The following is a 23,775-nucleotide window of genomic DNA, read 5'->3' as shown; positions in this document are numbered from 1 at the left end:
GATGCTTCAATTTCATTGTACAACGGACAATGACAAAAAAAGGAAATCTATTCTAATCTATCTAACATATACGTCACTACCAAATCAGAGACCCTGACTGGTCAAAATTCAACCTGCTTCAACTTTCAACATGCATTCAGTGGACGTCTGTTTTGTACATAGAGCCCAAAAATGGTCGTAAAAAACTTGCACAGCTACACCTGATTGCAAGAGTTTTGAACGCAGAAGCCGGAAACGCACGTTTAGACAGCCTTTTCATTGGAAGTGGTCACTTGAATGCACATTGCTGAGGGCGGTGTGAACGTAGCTTAACCTTTGCTTACACTGCAGAATTGCAATGCAAATTTGGGATAGGTTCTTGATAACTATGTCGTTTTTGTTTTAATTAGCCAATCTTAAGACTTGGAAGGCAGACTTGTCTGGTCACAGATTATCCAGAAGATGGTTGTCTCAGACGCAAAACATCAATTTGGGTTTAACAAGAATGTTTTTCAAAAATAATTTGCCCATAAATCAGCCTTCTGAAGGAGGATTCTGGCTGTGGCAGCTGTGTTTGAGCAGTTGGGGATTATGTTGGGTTCTTTCTTTTCAAATTTTTTCCCCTTTTTTTAGTTTATGTTTAACACTATTCCCTCATGAAGGGAACAGTATGCAAATTCATCCCCAAATTTATGGTAAAAAAAGTCTTAAAAACTTTTTCTTTGTCTAGTTTAATGACTTTCCTCCCTATTTCTGTCTAGTTACACAACTTGACAAATGCATACAGGAATCTACTGAGTTTTGGCGCTGGAAAAGGCTTTGCAAACTATTGAAAGGAAGAAAGAAAATCCTCATGGAAAGAGAAAATGTGGCAATTGAGCTAAATCCCCTGCAGGGGAAAACTCCATGCTGACATGGCGCTGGCTGGATTTTCAAACCAGATGACAGAAAATACAATCTTCATCCAGATTTTTGTGTTTGATTTCCAGATGAATCGCATAAATCTTTCACCAAGGTTCCTGTAAACAATGACTGATTATCGGTTGTTATACACGAGGAAATGATTCATCTTTAACAGTATTCTAAGCAGCTGGTATAGTTAATGCACTAAGTGACGTTTTATGTGATAAAGATAATTTTTTATGCAAGTAATGCTGGAGTTGTTCATGCAGGACCAGCTTCAGGAGTAAAATAGGATAAGTAATTGCACAAGAACCCCAATTCACCTCTGAGTGAGGATGATATGAAGAATAAAATGATCTGAAATGAGGAAACGGAATTGTACCAGTGTAGCTATTACTTTTTCTAATTTTATGACAGGTTTTAATACATGATCAGTATGCTGGGCAGGCCAATTAAAGCCCTGCAGCTTCCATAGAAGTTTATTAATCATTACAAAGTTTCTAATTCTCCCGAGTGTCTACACCATGGTGTCCGGACTTTTCCAAGGACCAAATTTGGTGAGTGAAAATGTGTGAGAATCGGCCTGGATTCTTTAAACCCTTGAAAAAACAGCAATTGCAAACAAACTATTCAATGTTAATTATATTGCAATAGGATACTTAATGGAAATAAATCCAAAATTCATATTAACCTATTAAATTATTGTAAATTTCATATTTGAAGACTAGAAATAAAATCAAGAAAAGGTCTGTCTGGAAAAATTCTTCGTTAAAATGAAATCTGGGTTCATATTGTGTAAACCTTTAAATTTGAAATCATGTGATCAGGAAAATAGCACAAAGTGTTATTTTATTCGGAAGCACAAAACACTATTTATCGTAGTAAAACAAATAATTATGTTCTTCTTGTTTGGCCATTAAAGACCCACTCCAAGGAAAATCCTGTTTTTGGTATTTTAACGTGTCCTTGTGACACTTCTCTCATGATGGAATAAAGAAAATTAAGATTAAAGTTGCATTTCTGAGAGTTTCTATATTGAAATCCTTGTGAATAAGGAGCGGATGAAAAATGCAATTTGAAAAAGCTTGTAGTTGTAGGTACAAATTACAATTGGCGGGCCACAAGCTCCCTGCTTCTCTCCATTCATCCGATTAAAGACAAATAGATATATGTACGTCTTTGATTTCCTCGTCTGAGCTGCATGGCTCAGAACTGTACAGCTGGATAGCTCCAATATCGATGGACCAGTAATGTTAGATTGGGGTTGTGAGGGCTGTAAACTGTAAACAAAGTGTAAAACAAAGAGATCTTGGGAGATGAGGGAAGGCTCACTCTGCTAACAGTCCTGCCAAAAACTCAGATGTGAATTTCTACTGAAGTCCTGCCTCTCTGCAGAAACTATGTCCTAGAAAATGAGACAGGCTTTTTGATTTTGGCCAAATCAAAATAATTATGATTAAAACGGCACTAGGAATGTTTTTATAACACTGGAGGATCTAAAGGTTAATAGCCACAGGTTGTAGCAGCAAGTTTACAGTAGCTTATAAGGTAACTTAGCCAATTGGAGTCAATAAATCATAGTTCTTAGAAAGTGCCGGGGGCTCCATATTATTAATTTTATGAGAGTTGCCTTTAGGCTGATATAAATTTGAAAAAATTGCAGCACTTTGCCCACAGGCCGGACTTTGGACATGCCTGGTCTACAGCATCATCCATCTCTGCATTTTCCAAGCTTGCGCCACAACTTGGGTTTTGCGCAGGTAACCGGCACCGTGGAGCCCGCTTTTCTTTTGAATCAAAGCGGTGTTAGCGTGGAAAGCCCTGCAGAACAAAAAGGGGGGAACCAAATGAGCCTCCCCCTTTCCCTCCCTTCCCCTCCCCAGAGGAGAACAGGCGCTGCGTCCGGAGCGCGGCGCGGCGCGGCGCGGTGCGGCGCGGCGTGGACGCGTCCCAGCTCTCTCCTCCCCCTTTCGAGCTTGCCATAATCTCTCTTCCTCTCTCCCTCTCTCTTTCTTAAATTGACACCGGGTCTGGGCTCGCAACATGACAACAGAAGAGCCTTCCTGCGCTCCGCGTTGCCGGGCTGTCCTCCTGACGGATCACTCCAAACTCAAATAAGCAGCCGGTGAGGGGAAAAGAAAGAGAAGAAAGAAAGGGATCGTCCGATGTTCAATCAGCAGGGCGCTCGGACTCAGAGGGAATAACAAGAGACATTTAACTCCAAACGCGCCCGTGTCTGTCTGTCTGTCCTCCGGTGCGCCGTAGATCCTCCGAAAGTGGTGCTGTAGAACTACAGTCAAAGTTACCATGTATCTGCACGCTTTGATACGAGCAAGCGTTGGATTTGTGGGCTTCTGCTTGGTCGCTTTTGTCCAGCAGTCAGCTTCAGGAAGTAAAACCACTCAAGGTAGGTTATTTCTTATGTTTAAAAAAATTGAAGCTTAAAATGTAATTTTTTTTTTAAAAGATGCATTTTGAAAGAATGGATCCATTTCTTTTCATTTTGGCTCAAACGCATGCTCTCCTTTGTGCCAGTGCTTCATTCCATTTATTTCACAGCCTTTTCCTGAAGTGTCAGCATGCAAAGTTGCTCATATTCATGCAGATTGGATGAAAAGACTGAAATGAAGTTTCCTGTGAGTCTGCCCTTGTTGGAGACCGTGGCCCCGGCCTTTGATCTTCAGGCAAACAGTTATGTTTCATAGCCAGTCCTGCAGGTAATTGGAAGGAGACTGCCAGGAGGTATTTGTCACAGCCCAGACAAGTATTTGACACCAGCCTGTAACAGTCCTGGAGGAGTGTCTGTGTGTCAGACCCTGCAACGATTCAGTCCTGTCCTGCCAAGCTGGCCGCTCTCTAATGTCCACTCATCCTGTAAGAAATCATTCAGAGCAGAGCAACCTTTCAGGAATGAGAGACCGGGGTCCAGTCAGCTGCCTCCCACCAGGTTTTCATCCCCCCCCTCCCTCTCCCCAAATCCAAGCCAGAAAGTATTTGCATGCAAAGACACATCATGGTTTGTGTGAGAGTGTCAATTGTGGTTGGTGATGTTTCACAAAAAAAAAAAAAAGATATCTATGGGGCGACCGACAAGCCAAGAAGAGAGTGAGAAAAAGAGAGAGAAAGGGGGCGGGTAACTGTTTTGCATCCTGGGTGGTCTGCCCCCACTTGTGGGAAAACTCAATATTTACATTTTGCAATTAGAACTACTTTTTTTCTCACTTTATTTTCCACAACATCGATTACACACTTCCTTGTGCTGCGGAATGCTGCAGCGTGTGAGACGCTCGGTAATGCCATGCACCTGTTTGTTGAAGCCCGGTGGACAATGTCCCTGTTTGTCGGTGCGGAGGCACTGACGCATTTGTCCTTGTTCTTTGGGGGAGACTTTTCCTGTCAGGCTGAAATGCCAAAATGTGTTTTGAAGTTGATGGCAACTCTGGTGCACTGAAAAGCCTGTAAGATGGAGTTTATTTTGAAAACAGCAACAACAAAAAAAAGGAAGTACCATGGGATGGCAGAGAACGGGGGACAGTATTTATTCAATACAGATGTTGCCTTTCATCAGTGTCAGTCTAATCAAGGCACTGCATTCTGCCACCAGTCATTGCTCAAAAAAAAAGGGGGGGGGGGGGAGTGAAGGAGCAAGGGATGGAAGGAGGATTTGAGGATGTGGTGGTGGAATGACAAGGAAGGGAAAAATGAGTGCAGCGAATCGGGAGAAATTAAATGCACAGAGGAAGAGATACAGCGAGCAGCTACAAGTGAGGAGTAAATGAAAGAGGGGAGCCGTATACGTCATGGCAAATCACTTTCCTTCAGGCAGAGTCAGGAACTCTGTCTCTGTCTTTTCCTCCAAACAGAGTCGGGAGCTCTTTGCTAATACACCGGCACCAAGGCAACGGTTGGTGTTGGGCTGACATGCTGCTGTGGCTGGTTGTGTTGGTGTAACCTCTGCTCTGGGGCCTGGGGGTCTAAAGACGCAGGGCTGCTGAAGCGGGGAGGAAGGCCACTTTGGAGCCCTGACACACTGTGGGAACCAAGTAGCCTCGGCAATATGAGGCCCAAGTGATGGGGAGGCTTACCTTGAGATGCTGACTGAGTCTCCTCTAAGGAACCGATGGAAAGGGAAGAAGAAATCCCCCAACCCTCAGTCACTTACTCAGCCCTCTTCTCTTGCTTTGTTTGCTTTGTCCCTGCTTCCTTTCCTTGGCATTTAATGAAGTAGCTGCAGTTTTTCTTTGTCAGCCACAGGCGACGACTGCATTAAACCCCCTGTTGGAGGTCCCTGGGAGCCAATGTGCTGATTGTATCTTTAGCACACACAAAAAAAGACAAGTGCAGCTTTCCCTTTATATATATATATATATATATATATATATATATATATATATATATATATATATATATATATATATATATACTTATTATTTCTTGGCATAAAGAGCTGCAGTTCCACACAAAGAATGCTTTGTACATTGGCAAACAAAAGTTTAGAAAACTTTTGTTAAAGAAACCAAATGGATGGTACATCAGTCACTGTCTTCCAGCTATCAGACTTATGGGTTTTTGTGTTTTATGACATCTTTAAAGCATCTTTAAACATCCATCTTTAGATAATCACCTTTGTGTGATCTTTGTTCATGATTTAGACCTGGGTTTTTCAAACTTGTTGCACAGAGGGTCACTTAGAATGTAGGAGGTGCCGGCTAAGTAACCATGATCAAATGCAAAATGCAAACTTTGTTTTTATATAGGAAGCAACTCAATCTAACAGAGAGTATATCTAATAAGCTTCGCCAAAACTACTGAATATTATACTAAATTTAAAAAACAACAAAAAATGTCAAAGATGCTTCAATATCACTTAAATGAAATTTTTAAAGTAGAAATAAAGGAGGAGAAATACAACCTTATAGGTCTTAAATAAAACAATATCAGTAAAATGATACTGTTTATATTTAAAAATGAACTTTATTTTAAACTTAATATGAAACAATCCTAATTTGTGGACAGATCCATCTCTGCAGCTACATACTGTGTAACTTAACCTGAATGTTTGATGTGTGTACAGAAGATTTGAAAAGTGGGTGAAACGGCCGAACACATGAGGGATTTTTGTTCCTCTAAAATAAAAAAAATGCAAAAAAGCATCATTTTAAAAGTAACACATTCGTTTCTGCATGTGAAAGGGCAACAATTGTGCTTACTAAATCCTATCTTGAGTTAAAAAAAAGAATAAATGCCCTAAATGGCTGGTATTTTTGCTGGCTCAAGCCCCGCCGTCCGTACCCAAACTTGGAACCAACCAGGAAGTCCCAAAAGTTGCAGTTTCCTAAAATACCACTAGAGGCAGGTTGCAGAAAAGACTTTCTATGGATCCACATGTTAAAAAATCTCACAGACATAAAATTCATTTATTTATAGTCTGGTTCATATTTTTATATCATAATTTTTGCTCTATTTCTTATCCATACCAACTGTGTTTGTGGAGGGGGATAAAAATGAATCTTTATGATTGTTCTTAGCTCAACTTTGCACATTTTCTTTTGATTGGCAGACTAGTCAGCCATGGGGGACCCCTTCAAACTTTACTTTCTTTCATCCCATTTCCAATTTTCAAACCTGCTTAAGTGGGCGGAGTAAACTTCAACACGTATTTGCCCCACTGCAGGTTTCAGTGTCACCATTCAGATCCCCACTGGATGATGTCAGAGACTGTCGAAATAGTTCGAATTCAGAATCCTCAAGTGGCTCAGATATCTAACTTTACACTGCTTGTGGTTTAGTTTGGAGATTTTAACAAATGGGTCCTTTCTAGAACACAAACTTCTCTCACTTTACTAGATGCAGATCTACACATTTTGGCAATATCTCCTTTTTTCCAGAGTTGTTGCATCTTGCAGATGCAGCTGGCCAGTGTTTGTCATTTGCTAAATGCGCTTTGAAACGACATCTAAAGCTTTTTCATTGTTTAGTGTAAGCTTTTTTGGGCAGAAAACTTGGGGGACACACATGTTAATCTCCTCTCCTGCGGAGCTCATTCTGATGATGAAAGAAGTGAAGCTTTTTGAATTGCCCGGCGATTGTCCTGAGAAAGTCATTACAACTTCAGATTTTCTTCCAGCAACAGTTTGTTTTCAGCAGCACTGAGATCAGCGTGTGAGATGAACAGTTGTCCCAGTTTTCCCCGAATTTGCGTCCAGAGCTCTCAATGCTGCAACATGCTGTGACACTCTTTCATCAGCCCACTTATGCAATTGCAAAAGTTTTACCTTCAGTCTGTTAAGTGTGGAATAAATGTTGTCGCTGTGGGCCTTGCCAATGTAGCAGGATATCACCATTCCAGGCCTGTTATTCTCTAAAATGTTCTGCCTTGTAGCAAAAGATATCCTCACCAACAAGATGAAAGGAGGGTGGTAGGCGGAATACACATGCATTCTGGTCACCGGTTTATTATGTCGATGAATAAAAAGGTTAAGTCTTGAGCTACTATTAAGTTATTTTTTTCTGCATCCAGAACAGTTGGAAGACACTCACGCCTTTTGGCGCATGCACACTTCTTCTGTTACCTTTCTTATCTTCTACCTAAATTTCCACCTATTGACAAATGTTTTTGGTGTTTAACACATGATGGACGACACATGTTGAGAGAATTATGATTACAACGACATTTCTGAGTATTTCTTTATTCAAATTGTTGTGAATCAGGTGCAGATGGAAAAGAATACATCCATGTTTATTTTCTTAGTCTGAGCTGGCATTTAGTTCAAAACTGTACGTATGCATAGCTCTAAAATTGCTCTTTATTTTTGTTGCACCACTAATGTTAAATTAGGGGTTGTGGGAGACTGTAAGCTAGTGGAAAAGAGTGTGAACAAAGGGACAATGTGAAGTGGGGACAGGCTTACTCCGCGCAAACAGTCCCACTCGCAACTCAGAGGTGAATTTCTGTTGAATTAAAGCCGCTCCAAGAAACCTTGTCCCAGAAAATGACAGGTTTTTTGATTTAGCTAAAAAACGGCATTAAAACCCCACTGGGAAGACGTTAAAATAGATCAAAAGAGGATTGGAGTTGGACCTAAAGAATTGCATTAACCCTTTAGCAACAGAGATGTCGCAGGTGGCACCTAACATACACTGACATACTGTGACTCCTCGACCATTTACACGATCAACACTTATCAGCTGACTGAAACACAAAACATTTAAGTCTCCTTCACCCTGCCTCTGACCTCCAGCATTATCCACCCATTAAAGTTGTTTCCTGACTGTAAGATCTGACCATTTTTGTGTCCAGGTCACCTGTACATCGCCCCCTCCAAAAAGGTCACTGGGATGCTCCTCAACATGACACTTTAGAAGGTCTTTTCAGTTCAATCTAAGTTTTACAGGAGGTTAACAGTAACAAAGTCAAACCCCTTTGCCAAGGTCACCTTACCTCAAGTCTGTGCACATTTCCTTTTAAAAAGGAAAAAACAGATGAAGCCTTCTTGAGTAGCATTGCGTAGAAATAACTATATCGTTTAAAGAGATGGTTATTTTTTTCTTTACAGAGGATGTTTAAGTTAAGCATTTTCAAATAGAAGTAGTCTGGTGCTACTGTAGCATCTTCTTTAGAACAGAAAATAACAGAGCATCCTTTCTGAGAGGCGAGAGGACAATCAAATCCTACGATTTTTTGTGGTTACAAGATTCAATTTGGAGCGATAACTATGTTAAAGAAGCCAGACTAAAGCCCAGGCAGCATGTTTGTGAAATGACTTTGTGCTGTAAATTCTTGTTTTCCCTGCCATTACTGTTCTATGGATGATTTAGGCTGCTGTTGTAGATTAATTATTGTACACACACACACAAAAAATGAACTTTTTAATTTGATGTTACCTAAAGTTTAGGACTGTGAGACTAAACATATTTCATGTCCCGAATTATTTGCCAGGAAAGTACATTTTCAGTTGACCACGGAGTGCTATAATATCTACCCTTTCTGCATCTTTTGTTTGAGTTGAATTCTGCAAAAGACTGTTCTGTTTCCTTTTGAATATCTTGTGTCTCTTCTTCTTTGATCTGAGACTTTTGCCAACAGGGTCACAGAAATGCATTTTGGAGAAAAAAATTGGTGGAATATTATTTGTGTGTGTGATAATTCAGACACACATTTGTGTTTATGGATGGTAGAGCCATTCATTATCTTGTTCGTATAGTTCCTGACCCATTTGACCTTGACCAAACTCTACTGTTTGTGCCTGATTATGTAACTTTCTTTTACCTACCTGATCATTTAACTTACCTTATTTATGGTCTGAATTGCTGAGCACCTCCCCTGATTTTAAATTTCTTGGCTTGTCACATGACTGGACGGTTACTGCTCTATTCAGTCAGTGGTAGGATCGGGTTTGACTATGGCTACATTACTTTGACTGGTTTCCGTTTGTTTTATTTTTTAGTTCAAAACCTACCCTCTTTTCCTTTCACCTGGTACAGTGGTATTTTAGGGTCATCTAGGTGTGGCCTTTTTGATGGTGGGGTACAGTAAGTATCTGTTCATTTGTTTGTTTTGTTCGTACAGTTTTATTAATGTTTTTTTTTTCAGTTATCTTGTTTATTTGTCAGGTTCTCTGCTACTGCTCCGTCCTCGCTCCCATTAAATTTCCTACCTGGTTGAAATAACTAATTAACTACAACTGCTTTGTTGCTTTAATACTTCTCTCATCATATTGAACCCACAGTGGAAATTGCTTCATGCTAAACTCTTGTTATTGTTTTTCATTTCATTTGTGTTTTAGTTTTATCATGTTGAGCTTTTATGGGTTTTGTTTTTTCACTTATTTTATCAGTTTCAGCCATTCTTCTTATTTATTTAATTAACCTAGTGCTGGTTTACTCACTTTGAAGAGCTGTCATTCTTGTATTATTAATAATAATAAAAGTGATAGGACTCATTAAATATAGGAATATGCTTACTGATATTGATTTTTATTAGTAAATGGGTACTTCTGCATGGATATATGTATCTTTGAGTGAGTGCATGGGCTGTAACCATTTTCAAAACTCAGGGTCAACCCTTATGAATGTGAAAATGGGTTTTGATTTTTTATAATTATTATTTTTCTTACTCAGTCTTGGCCTTCTTCTGCAGTTTACACAGAGGACAGGAGAAATAGGGTCAAGTGCATTTCCTCTTGTAAATATGGCCAGTTATAAAGCTTCGTCATTTCAAAAACACTTTAGCATTTATCTTTGACTGTAGTCATTGATTCAAATGCAGAGGTAATAGAAACTCTTCTTGGGTAGAGACTAGATCCATGTGGCAGGCAAACAAAAAGCATACAGTATTTTTCAGATTATAAATTGATTAGGACTATAAGTAGCAGCCAAAGAGTGCATAATGAAGAAAAAAAATCCTATACTAGTCGCACTTTTGGGAGAAATTTATTTAACAAAATACAGGACCAAGAACGGACATTTCATCTTGAAAGGCAAATCATAATAATGGAATAAAAAACAATATTAGGCTGAATATCTGCACGTTCACTACCACAACACATTGATGCTTATTTAGCTTCATGAAAGGAATCTAGAATATTAGTGCAACATATGAACAGTTATTCAGATAACCACAGCATAAAGAATATGCTAACAAGTCAACTAAACTCTTTATATTACATCGAATCACTAAATCCTTCTTCCTCCTCTGTGTCGCTTTAGAACAATTCCGTCAGCCCCAGCGTAAGACTGAGCAGTGCCTCTTCGACTGCGTTGTTGTCAGTAGCAAATACTATTACACACCTACAGTGCCCACTAGTGGGTGGTGCTATTTCTTTTTTAAATCACATATAAGTCGCACCTGAGGATAAGTCGCACCCCCGGCTAGACTATGCAAAAAAAAAACAAAAAAAAACATGACATACTCTAAAAAATATGTCAAATGTTTTTGTTGCAGTCTGCAATCATTTTCAGCTTATTAGTTAAAAATAAATTTAATATTTGTGTTCAGTCTGTTTGTATATTTGAGCGCCAATTGCAATAAGTATTGCAGTTTAGATGTTTTTACAGTCAAAATATTTGGTTTCTTTTTGAACTTTAGATGAAAAAGATAATAAATCCTAATCTGTAACGTATTATTTTTATTTAAAAATAATTTCATAAACACCAAAGTGTCTCTCTTCCTCTTCATTATCTGCAGCAGGCAGTCTGGGTCAGAAAGTTCTTCTTTTGATCCGACTAGGACACTTTGAGCCTCACATTGGTCCCTGGTCACCTGCTGATGACTGAACAGCTTCTTCTCCCCAATCTATTCACACACTCTGAAGCAACCACCTCACAAGTGGTGCTCCAGTAAAACTGTACACGCTGTTACAGAGTGGCTGAGAGAGCAGAAAGGTTATTATCTTGGCATTACTGAGGTGTTGAAAACACTTGATATGCTTTTGTCCCAGAGCGGTGTAGCGCTGAGGGATTTTTAGCATAAATGGTAACAAGTGCTCTCCATGTCCCAAAATGACACTTCATCACATCACAGTTTGATGGGAACCAAAATAGAGGATTCAGGCTCCAAGTTCCAATATTTGTAAAGCAATTTCTAGGCCTCAGTTTAAATGATATGCAGTTTGATAAAAAACATTTAAAATTTTGTCTGAAGGTAGACAGGCTACCAAGAGAGAAGCATATTTACAGGCAGACGTAAAGTCAAATCTGTCTGGAGGTGATTTAGTGGAGCTTCGTTCTGGACAGCCGCTCACTTTCATCTTGGCTGCTGGAATGTAAAACCGAGACGCTTTCCTCTTTGCAGCGGAGTGTCAAAGATTCTGGCCTTAAAAAATTTGACTCACCAACTCAAGGTTTTCCACCTAGAATTTTAATAGGAGCATTTCAGATGTGTGCTTTTCTTTGCTTTTTGCTAATAGTTTTCTGCATACTTACAAAGAAACACATTGTTTTGCAAAACATGAACAAATAGTCTTTAGTCTTGGCACTTTAAAATCATTAGTATACTGTAGTAGCAATTTAAGTTACCTGCTAGTTAAAATAAAAATGGTCAAAGTGACCTACAAAACACAAACGATTGAAACACTTAAAAAAACTAGGAGCTGAATGCTATATTGCAGAAGGAAAATGAAACTTAAAGGGTAACAATTGGCAAAAAAAAAAAAAATCATCATAGTTGACCATAAATAAAGTGAAAACTGCACAACAAAAAAGGAAATTTTCGTGAAAAATGCCAGTATCAAACCAGCGAGCTTCTGCACCAAGGATTCCCCATGTGTTTCAATGGAGGCAAAACATGGTTAAAATAGCTGAATAATTGTAGAAGGAGTTAAGCGGCAAAAAATGGTGGAAGATACTGTAAAAAAGAAAGAAATAATGACAAAACGGGAAAACAATGGGTCGAATGCTTTATAGCTTTTAACCATGTAATCATATTAACTGGCACCACATAAGGACACCACAGAACCGGTTCATTTATCCTTCAGTCACTTTGTACTAAGAAATTCACAAATCTGTTACAACTGAGGTGACATTTCTAAATGGAATTCTCAAAAGAAAGTTTAAAATACTCTTGCACTTTTTTGTAGTTTGTCATTTTGATATCTTTTGAATGTTTCTGAAAAATGTCACCTTTCTTGCAAGTCCAAAGCAATTAATAACAATGATAAGTAGACAGTTGCAACAGGGACATTTTTCCCCAATTGTTTCCAGTTTTTAAGTTACTATTTCATAAATAAAAGTATAGTCTTAAAATGTTAAGAGTTTATGCTGTTAGTGTTGTGATGTTATTGTCTTTCCCATGTTCTTTTTTATGCTCAGTGTTTTTCTACAGTCATGAATTTGCAGTTTTTAGCCAAAAAAAACCTGTTATGTTTTCCATTACATAGGTTCTACAGAGCGGCAATTGTTCATACGAAATTGTGGGCGGGACCATTGTCATAGAAAAACCCCGCCTCCCCTCTCGGTCTTTCATTGCCCTTCATCCATCTGTTTACACTCTCTCCTGCTAGCATCATCCCCTAACATCCCCAACCTAACATCACCGGTGCAACAAAACTGAGGAGCAATATCAGAGCCATCAAGCTGTACAGTTTTTTTGCCAGATTGCAGCTCTGTCTAGGAAGAAAAAGACTTACATGAATTTAATTGTCTGCATGTGGATTCATCCGAATGGGGCAGAGCAAGGAGCTTGTGGCCCGCCCAGTGTATTTTCAAATTTTCAAACTGCACTTTTTCGTCTGCTCCTGATTCACAACAATTTGAATAAAGAAATACTCAAAATTGCAATTTTTTTAGCCTAATGTCCGCTATCATTAGAAAAATGCCACAAGAACATGTTAAAAACATCAAAGTGAGTGAGTCTTTGAGTTTCCAATTACATCACTGTTTTTGTTTTAGTCAAAAACCCCAAGTACCTGTAAGCTTGTCTCTGTCAGATCCTTACCCTTCTTGTCACTTCATCCTTAGTTTCTGGCTTTGTCAGTTTTAATTTAGTTGTTTTTCATATTTTTCATATTCAAAATTCAATGTATATACATTCTGCCATCAAGCTATTCTTGTGCATTTGGGTCTGCCAACAACGTCCCTTTCTGATGAAAATGGTGCAAACTCAAATGATGAGCCAGCTTAACATAGAGACACAGCCTATTGTCTGTTCCATATGGGTTGTAGGTTGAGTTTCCATTGTGCGCTGTAACATTTGAAGGATCAAAACTGCTGCCTTTACGAGTAGCTTGCTTGGTTCTGTAGCAACATGTGAGTTTAGGCCAGCTTGGAAGAAGAGTTAGCTCATTTAGCCAAACTCTGACCAGCGGTTTGCCACGTATGTTTACCTAAATTAAGGCAAAATTAGGGCTGGCAACTACTAAGAGCTGAAAAAGTTTGAACTCTGAACATTGAATTGTTGTTCTTAGACTTTTGTTTAATTTTTGTACAAATTAAGCAAACAAGTTCATTTAAGATTTAGAGGTTCAGACAGAGCCAAGCTAGCTAACCTTGTTTACAGTCTTTAGGCTAAGCCAGGCTAGCTTCCTTGTGAAGAGCAAACATTTCCCAACATGTTTATAGTCTCCTGGAAGTGGTTAGTTTTTCACTCTGTAGTGTGCTTTGTTTGTCAGAGTTCAATCAAAAGCTCTGGTTTTCTTTTACCTCGTATCAAATTCAACAACTGCCTTCTCTGCTCATTTGCACGCACATGCCAAACGTGAACTTTTACTCTCTTTGTTGGGTATCATATAAACCGTACAAATGTCAGATTAGAGCCAAACAAAAGCACAAGTGGCAGACGCAGCAGGTTCCCAGCTTATGGCCAACTCAGGGGAATCTATCAGTTATTGAAACTTGTCTGTCATGGCATCTTTTCTGCCTTCCATGAGCAGAAAAATCCCTTTATCAGCAGATGGGGAGACCCTTGTGACCGCTATAGGCTTAGCTGTACATTCAGGAGAAGGAACGTGTAGTTCAACAAACTTTCTGGTGAATCTCAGCACAACTGCTTCAAAATCAAGTTTGAGATAAAAAAAAAAAAACAGAGAAGATACTGAACCTATGCATCTATAAGTGCAAAGAAAAACATGTCTCGATTGGGACTTGTCTTTCTTTAATCTGAAAAATATGTCCCAAATGCGGCCTGTGATGCTCCTTTCAAACAGTGGCATTGTGTGGTTAAAATTGGAAACGTCTTCTTTCTTCCTCTCCTCGCCTCTCACCCTGTCAGTAGGCTTTGTTCTGGGCGCAGATGCAGTGCTGTGCTGACATCTCAGCTGGTTTCAGGGGAGTATTGAGTCAGTGCATTCTAAGCCCCCCCCCCCCCCCCACAGTTTTGGACTCACCTTTGGAGCCCCTTTCACTAGTGCTGATGGCTTACTCAGTCTCCCTCAGCAAGCTGCAGCGATGCATAGATCATTAATCCTTTAACCCACCCACTCCGCCATCTGAGCACCTACATTTATTTATGTGTTGCACCGCTCTCTTTGACCATTGAAAGATTTCAAAAAAGAAATCAAAAGGGGCTGTCATCTCAGTGTCTGATCTCTCCGAAGCGGTGCCGCGCCATCCTTCCTCCCCTTTCACCCTCTTTCTCAGTCTCCTCTGTGACCTCCAGGTTGAATAATGGGGCTGCGTCTGTCTTTGGTAGTTTGGTGGGGTCAGAGAGGGACGTCATTAGGCTGGTCTGTGGTTTTCAGCGTTGTCACAGGGGGGTTGGGGGTCAGAGAGAGCCTTGTTTACAGACTGTGTGTGTTTACATTCCTCATGGTAAGCTCCAGTTTTAGAGACGGCTGGAAGTGAAAGGAAATGCTCTTATTCTGCTTAGTAATGGAAAAATCCTGCACAGTAAGCGAACTGATCAATTGCAGAAACCTGATTTGAATTGTTTTCTTTAATAAGTCAAATTATCTTATAAGTTTCCCCAGTGCATTATGAGTAAAAAGGCTTATTAACAGCCCTAAAACCGCCAAATTGAACATGCGTTCAAGTCTGTTTTTATAAGCGGATTTTTGTGCAATTCCGGTTATTGTTTTTCTTTTTAAAAACATTTTGGGATGTAGACCCATTGAAAAACTAAATAAAACTAAAAACCGTATTATTTTTATACACTTTTTTTCACTTTTTTGATTTGCTATAAAATAATTTCATTATTCAAAATGACAAAAGGACATTTAAGGATATTTGTCGGTATATTGGAAAACATATTGTAGTCAGTACTTTTTTATATTTTAATTAAAACTTGCTCCCACACCATGCTGGACCTGCTTGATTCGTCTTTGAAGCAAGGCTAACATAAGAAAAAGAAAAAAAAGGAAACTTTAAACTAGACTACTTATTAGACTTTTGTCTACAAAAAAACAAGAGAAAAAAAAGAAAGCATTGCTGCTTATCTGTAAAGACGTACATTTAAAAATGCATACATCTTAACTAGCGTTACAAATTTAGTATTAGCCTGTCATGTTGTTGGATGCATGAAAGGATGGATGTTATCTCCTCCACGTTTAAGTTTTCTCCTGGTGTCTACCTCTTACAGTGCTGAGACGTTCACAGTATTAGTTTGAATATGTAAGCGATTAGCATGATGAGGTGTCCATTATCAGAAATTAACCTTTTATTGGACACCCTGCAGCCAATCAGAATCAAGTACTCACTCAGACCATAATATAAGAGTTTATATCTGAAAGAGTTGGACTTTCAGTGACACTTTGACAGACCTTAACTCAGAAAAGTAGTGTTAGATGTTAGCCCATATAATATAGAATAAAAAAGCATTTTTATACCACTGCAAAGATAAATAAATTTAGTGAAATCAAAGACATTATTATTATTATTTTTTTTACCTGAGTCATGATCCAGAGACGTTCGATCAGTTAAAAGTTCTGCAGGTTTCCACGCCATTGTGCTTTACTTTTTTTTTAATCACTCCTGAGCAAATTTGGTATAAAAGGGAACACAAAGCCAGTTTCATGCTTTGTGTGCGGTTCACCTCTGCACAGGTTTTTCACAACTGAGTCTCAGGTATTCCATACATTTAAACTAAAAAAAACCCAATGCATTCCAAGTGATCAAAAAGCAAAAAACAGAAATAACTTCTTTTATTTTTTGAAAAAAACCCAAAAATTAGGTTCTTGTAACTGATGGACGCCAAGAGTAACAGGAAGGAAAACTAAATAAAAATGATAGGTAATTAATATTTTTGAAGGTAATTAACCTTTTGGGGTGTTGTTTTTCATCCAAATGAGACACATCAAGGGCAAAACTAAGTAATACAAGTAGAGTTTGTTTATTTCTTAGAGATATGCCTAAAATACCGAAGCTTTAAAATTCTTCACTTATGAGATTGTACACTTTGGTAATTGAAGTTTTTCTCTGCCGCAGCAGCTTTCTTCCAGTTTTGTTTTAGGTGTATTAATGATCACATTGACCCTATAATTACATGCACATTATTGGCAAGGGTTGACTGAAACATCCTTTGTGTAATTTAAAAGTAATTAAGGTCAGTAGATGATTAATGATGGTGATTTTACAAACGTTTTTTTTGCTTTTTAAATTATTTAGGTGGTTAATAAGTATACAAATCAGACCTGGTATCCCTAAATTTCTTAATTTTTCCTGTTTGTAATTTAGATTCAGATAAGATTTTCTATTTAAAAAGAAATTAATTAGGTAATTAAATAATCAACATAGGTAAAACACACTTAATTAGTATTTAAAAAAAAACAAAAGAGGCCAGAGTCAGAAATCTACGAGGTCTGCGTGGTTGGGGGGGGGGGTGGGGGGGGGGGGCAGGCACAGAAACCAATTTAAACTTAAATATAGGACATGTTCATGTTTTATTTGGAGTTTAAACATGTTAGATTTACATTTAGGGTCATAAGGAAGATGATTTGTTTTTATTTTTTTTGCATGCAGCAAAGCAGCTGAGAGCAGCTTCATACTTTCTGGTTCCAACCCGAAGTTCCATCGGCGGCACACAAGAATATCAATCTTGTGTTTTGGCGCCACACCAGTGAGTGATTTACAAACTAGCAGGAGCAGTTAAAAACTTGAGTGTGTAAAAATGTACTGCAGCAAGTTTGTGATTATGTTCAGATCTCTTGGTTTTACAGGGAAAAAATAAAGTTGTTGGTTAAATAAATCATTTTCTGTGGATCTTTTATCCAGTTGTTGATGAGAAGACAGAGTCTGCAGGATTTTTTTCAGTTTTAAGGATCTTCCTTTTGTATTTGTAATATGAGTTCTTCAGAAGCAAAACTTAGTCCAGTTAAAAAAGAGTCAATTAATGCAAAACCATAGCCGTAAAGTACATTTATAAAAAAATAAAACAACTTGTAAGACAAAGATGATTTCTCCTCTGTGCTGTTGATAGCTTTAGTCAGGTTTTAAAGTTGACCTCAGCAGGGTCACAGGGTTGCTGGGGTCAGCAGCCCTAGGCTGGAGCCTGTCCAGCCACTGTTAGGTGAAAGTGGGAGGATTTTGACAGTCTATTTTAGGGTCACACATTCACATTCACACCTTAGGACAATGCAGAGTCACCAATTAACCTATAAAGCGTGTCTTAGGAGTGTGCCTGGAGAAGACTCGCACATGCACGGAGAAAACATGCTAACTCCGCATAGAAAGGTCCCAGCATTCAAACCAAGGCCTCTCACCATGTGTGTGAATGTTAAAAGTAGTACTATCTTAGTCCACTAACATTTTCTCCTTGATTAAGGTGGCTGACCGTGTAGAAATAATGTTCTAGGGATGTGATGGAATCGATAACATATCTCCCTATGTTGTTTTTTGCTGTTCAGTGCTTTTGATCAGGAACATTTCTGCATTCCCCTTCACTGAGCGACTCCTTTGCGTCGAGTACCATTTACGTATCCCCTCTGACCCGAGAGTTACCTCCAAGCTCTTAAATGCTGCGTTGTCATTAATAATGTGTGTAGTAATTCTAGTATTGATCATCAAGACTCAATCCTTGATGTCGCACACTGGCTGAAGCTGGATTTTAATGTCCGTGTCCTTGATCCTGGATGTGTAATCTGCTTGTGGAGCTCTAGATCTGTTGCCACTTTCATCTGCGATTTTCCTCTGCTTTTTTCCATTTGGCTTTGTCACAGAATTCAGCCGGTGTTAGTTTTCTACCAGGGGGTAGGGTGGTGGGGGGGGGTGACCTGTTCGAATGCTGCAGGTTCTTGGGTTGTCTGGACCCGTGGAGGGTCGTAGAAAGGTGCGGCCGCATCTTAAAGGAGGAGCAGATGTGTCTTGCAGTTCCCCTGAGGGGACGAAATGACAATGGAATGTACCATTGTCACGCAAGTGGTAAATGTATAGTAAAATATTTGTAAGGATGATGTAATTTACACGCACCTATGCGGTACAGGTGATCCTGTCATACGATGGCTTTGTGCTGCACTCTAGTCAGTAGTGAAGTGCACGTATTGGCTCCTTACTGACATTGCATAAATGGGGTGTGCAGGTGATTCATAAGTCCCCCTTAGGAGGCCCACACAAACTACGCTCTGATTGCCTAATTTTCTCATTACTAATGCAAGGAGGGTGCAACTGGCTCACACTTATTGCTTGAACAGCACTAACTGGCTCCTTGCACAGTGTACAAGCTTTGGGGGGTGTTGAAAAACGTAAAATCCATACGATGTGCCTACTTCCCCCCTTACATATTGCTTAAGTCTTTGCTGATATCCGTCGCCCACACCATGCCTGTTTAAAAAAATGTGCATGAACAATTTTGCTCTACAGGCTCATCCAGTGATCTACAACCCTAAAATTTTGTGCAGGCCACCTCCTTACAGATTTGCCATTTTTCGCCCGCAGACAGACAGCCAGGCTTAAGCGCGGTGAATTCAGATTGGACACATTTGGTTTACATCAAGTAAACCAGAGTTTACTTCCCCTGAAAATACAGTCAAATTTTTCAGTTTGGATGCACCCCAAGTGGACCCTGGATCCAAATTAGGCGGACTTGGTCGGCCCTTTCCAGTTTGTATACACCCTAAAACCTAACTGTGCCCTGTGTCTCAACCGTGTTCTGCTGACAACCGTGACATTTTGGAATGCTGTACAGGTCAATAATACGGTGCCTTTTTTTTTTTCAGACAACTTAACGAAACTGCGATAACGCAACATCCAACCCTCACCTCCGAACCTGCCCCTCATAGTGGTGAAAAAGAAACATTACCTCACAGTTTGCAATGAAACACGCATCACATTTTCATCGTTAGCGCATAGAACAAAATTTCTCAACACGACTCATTTGGCACATCCTTTCAAAAAACTGCTTTTTTATTATCTCGGCTGTGACATTCTGAGTAAGACATTAATGTGAATGCGCTGTCTGTCAGCCTTTGACTGAAGTGCCTGTCCGATCTGCTGAACTTTTCTGAGCGTTGGTAGTTAATAGCTGTTTCACAGCTTACACAGACAAGCGTTCGCTTTATACCTCCGTTTGACAGGAAACAACTAAAAATATCACACTTCGGCTGTAATTGCTGTGTTGCCGTCTTTATAGTTGGTCCCGTATCTGGCCACAGCAACCTCCAATGAATGTAATTGCTGTGTGCACAGGGGAGAGTGTCATGTCAGTTAGCCCTGGTTGTATAAATATAAGGTATACAGCTGGACTAGGTGCCACCCTTCCTGCATATAAAATATTCTCCATGAGGCCAAAAAGCCATTAACAGTTGAAGGAACATGTTAAAGACCAAGAAAAAAAACAAATGAACATCTTGTTACTTTGACTCCAGAAAAAGTGACACTGGATGTGATAATTTCACAAATAAGAACTTTGACACAGGGAGGGGGGGTCGATCGCCTTCTCCTTCTACTCTCTTATTATTACTCTATGGTTCACTTAATTACTGTAATAAGTGTTTTCCTTCTGGAGGTGGTCTGGAGGTCTGTGAGTCACAGTCTATTAAGGCCACACATGCTAAAGGAAAGGCACAACACCAGATGCTCGGCCTATGATCAAAATCACAGAGAGGGGCCATTCTTCATTCAAGGAGCCCGAGCTGGAAGTACCTTGAGAAATGTTTTATAAATGAGGCCAGGTGAGTGGACTCGCTCCTCATGTCTCCAGGCCCAGCGCGGCCCTTCTCTGTTGTGGCGTGAGCTCTGTGAAGTGCTCACAGAGGCGTCGACAGATTGAAGAAGTTGGTACAAAGAGTCTGTATGTGTTTGGCGGAGAGCTGGTCGGATGTTGTTACAGAGACGCCCCCAACACGGCTCACAGAGCAGCGTTTGGGAGCACAGAAGCTGAGCATGTGAAATGAAAAATACACCTTGGTTTATTTTTTTTCTTAGAAAAAAAAAGGTAAAAAATAAAAAACAAACAACCATGACAATGTAACTTTTGGGGCAGAAACTTACGCTTGACAGGGTTGCAAGCTGCATCGTTTGTTAAGGATTTACCTGAAATATGAAGAAACTTTAATTCAGTGGGCCTCGCAGATAAAAATTCAGTATTTTGTTAAGTAAAATAAGGATTTAATTTCAGCTTTGATGCACAAATGCATTCCTGCAAATGTAATAAAATTGAAAATCTTTGTTGACTTTATTTAAAAAGAAAAAAGGAAATAATTTTATTTATTAGGATTTTCGGCGAAGCATAACTCAAAAATCTACCTGTTTAATTACCTGAAGAATTTTTTCTTTTAACTATTCTTTCATTTCTTTTCACATTTATTGAGTACCAGAATATTTAAATTTTAATTAAAAAAATGTCAGTCACTGCCTTTAAGGCTTTCTTAATGTTAAACCTTACAGCTGGATTAGCAGACATGATTATCAACGAAGATAATATTTTAAATTTTGTAGAGATAAAAAAAGGTAGGAAAGCAGCTGAAAATGTGTAGCATTAAAAAAGACACATTTAGATACAGAAAATTGTTTCCTAATTTGTTGACATGTCCTGAAATTTAATTCCCCGTCAGCTTTGGATTAATTTTAGGCTCCGACCAGGCAGGAACCAGAGGCTTTTGAAATTGTGATCACAGCGTTTGAAAGCTCTGGATCAGTCAGTGGTTAAGATTCCTAAACATTTTAGAGTGTGTGAAGGATGAGTGTAAATATCCCAAATGGAAGCTGTGGATATTTTTATTCACAACTTTATAGAGGGTTGTTGGACAGCCAACAGTGTGGCCTTTTATTAGCTGAGAAGGGGATCTGGGCAGCAGCTTGGTGAGATGCTAAATCCTGTTATGTTGACGTCTGCAATTCATCTCAACCTTTTTTTTTCTTCTTTTTTTTTTCTCATGTGTGGTGGGAGGCTGGCTGCTGTGCTGCCTCGGACAACCTAAAAATGAAACATCACACAGAGCTGTGATGAATCTCTCGGAGACTTCGGTTTAGAGGACAGCTTTGAATCATGTCGAAGGTGGACACAGGACAAGTTTTGCAAATCCAAGTCAGATCTGATAGGTGAAATAATTGTTTTATGTTGATAGAATGGTTATGCACTGCAAAAACAGAATCTTAAGAAGGTAAAAGACGAATTTTCTGGGAACGACAATCTTTAAAGAAAGTTTTTAGAAAGCAAACTAATCTTAAAATAGAAAATAGAAGATTTCTTGTTCATTTTCTTACACCATTGGCAGCTTTCTTTTGCTTATTTAAAGAAAATCTGCCTATTTTCTAAGAATTTTTAAACTTATTTCTGACGGGCATTTTTTTGTAGTGATAAAAAATGTTGTTTACTGCGGAGCCCGTGTCCTGACATGGAAAAAATAAAATATATCTTGCGCCCACAAATTAATATCTTGTTCCCACAAATTAATATTCCGTTCCCACTAAATACTATTTCGTTCCCTCGAAATAATAAATTTTTGTGAACGAAATAATTAATTTGTGAGAACGGAATAAATAATTTGTGCAAATAAAAATAATTATTTACGTCATAAGTCATTCATAAACACGGATATGTTCCTCATCTTGCCACAAAAGCCACTTTCAGCGGTAACTTCCGAGTCTCTGTGACCCACATTGGTTTAAGAAAGGAAAAAAAAACATTAATGATCAATTTATTATTGTCTCAATGAATATAAGAAAAATATCATAAGATTTATGATGCCCAAGCTTGCTGCTTCGCCATACTGCAGCGATTCTCCGGACGTTGCTCCTAGCTCTGCCGCAGAGCTCTTTTGTTTGTCATGCCAGCATCCGGGCAGCTGGCTGTCCGTCTACCGGCCAGCAAGTTGTGGTATGGGGTATTGTAGAAATATAGGAATAATAATATTCAGGATTTGTCTTTTAGTAACATTAATGATGTCAGGTGACTCATTAGCAGTCACTTAACATCCGAAGGCTACTTGTCTTTTATTAACATACTCGTTAGCAGTCACTTAACATCCGAAGGCTACATGCTACGTATCCCATCATGCATCACACATATCCCATAATGCATCTCGACCAATCACCACGGCCCAGTAACTGTGATGCGTTCAAAGACAATAGGACAAATGATAGGCTAGGTAGCATGTAGCCTACTAGCCTTCGGATGTAAAGTGACTGCTAATGAGTATGTTAATAAAAGACGGCAAGCCAACTGCCCGAATGCCGGTGTAGGTACCGTAAACATTCGGCCTGCAATAACTGTTCGGGGTCCTTTCTACTGAGGATAACGTCACACTACGGTAGCCCCACTTGGACAAACTACGTAGCGCGGAGATCTGCTCGGGCTCTAGATATTTTCATTTCACGTTTCCTTTTGTAACCCAAAGTTGTTTTCCTTCATAAGTTGTGTCTGACATTATTCTTTGAAATAGTATTTATAGAGATTTTGCCACAACCCCACTTTGTAAAAAGATCTGTGGCTGTTACAATAAACCAAGCGAACCGTGTCTCTAAGCAGAGCAGCTGGAGTCTCGTAGCTTCGTGTTCACAGGCAGGGAAGGTGCTTTGTTAAAGTGTGCGGTACAGAGGAGGGCTCTGACTGCAGTCCGTTCAGCTGCAATGCACTTAATAATAATCACAACAATAATAAAAGAGCGTTTAGAAGATAATCTCGCTCTGTGTCTGAGCTCTGTTTGTTTGCAACAGACCACATAATATCTTCTTCTATGGCAGTATCGTAATTTGGTCAGACCAATCACTATCTGACACGTCATCGGACTAACGGACAGCCAATCACATACTGTGACGTCAGCACTAGTCGAAGGACCCCGAACGGTTGTTGCAGGCTGAATGGTTATGGTACCTACACCTACATGACGAGCAAAAGAGCTCTGCGGCGGAACTAGGAGCTATGTCTGGAGAATCGCTACGGTATGGTGAAGCAGCAAGCTTGGGCATCTTAAATCTTATGATATTATTATTATATTCTTGAGATAATAATAAATTGATCATTCTTGTTTTTCTTTTTCCTTTCTTGAACCAATGTGGGTCACAGAGACATGGAAGTTACCGCTTTAG

General features: G+C 39.3%; 1 protein-coding gene across 2 annotated transcripts in view; it reads left to right on the top strand.

The window, feature by feature from the left end:
- Positions 1-2,808: 2,808 nt before the first annotated feature.
- Positions 2,809-23,775, top strand: part of scube3 (signal peptide, CUB domain and EGF like domain containing 3) — a 96,829-nt gene continuing 75,862 nt past the window's right edge. The window contains exon 1 of one of the 2 annotated variants that reach the window (XM_011477411.3): positions 2,809-3,289. In XM_011477411.3, the coding sequence (XP_011475713.1) occupies positions 3,190-3,289 (100 nt within the window). In that variant the 5' untranslated portion in view covers positions 2,809-3,189. The remainder of the gene's footprint in view (positions 3,290-23,775) is intronic. The other variant, XM_011477412.3, reaches the window with a different exon arrangement.

The sequence above is a fragment of the Oryzias latipes genome, chromosome 7, assembly GCF_002234675.1.
Source record: "Oryzias latipes chromosome 7, ASM223467v1".
In the NCBI taxonomy this organism is placed as follows: Eukaryota; Metazoa; Chordata; class Actinopteri; order Beloniformes; family Adrianichthyidae; genus Oryzias; species Oryzias latipes.
The sequence above is the reverse complement of the archived record's forward strand: the minus strand, read 5'-3'. Positions and strand labels throughout refer to the sequence as shown.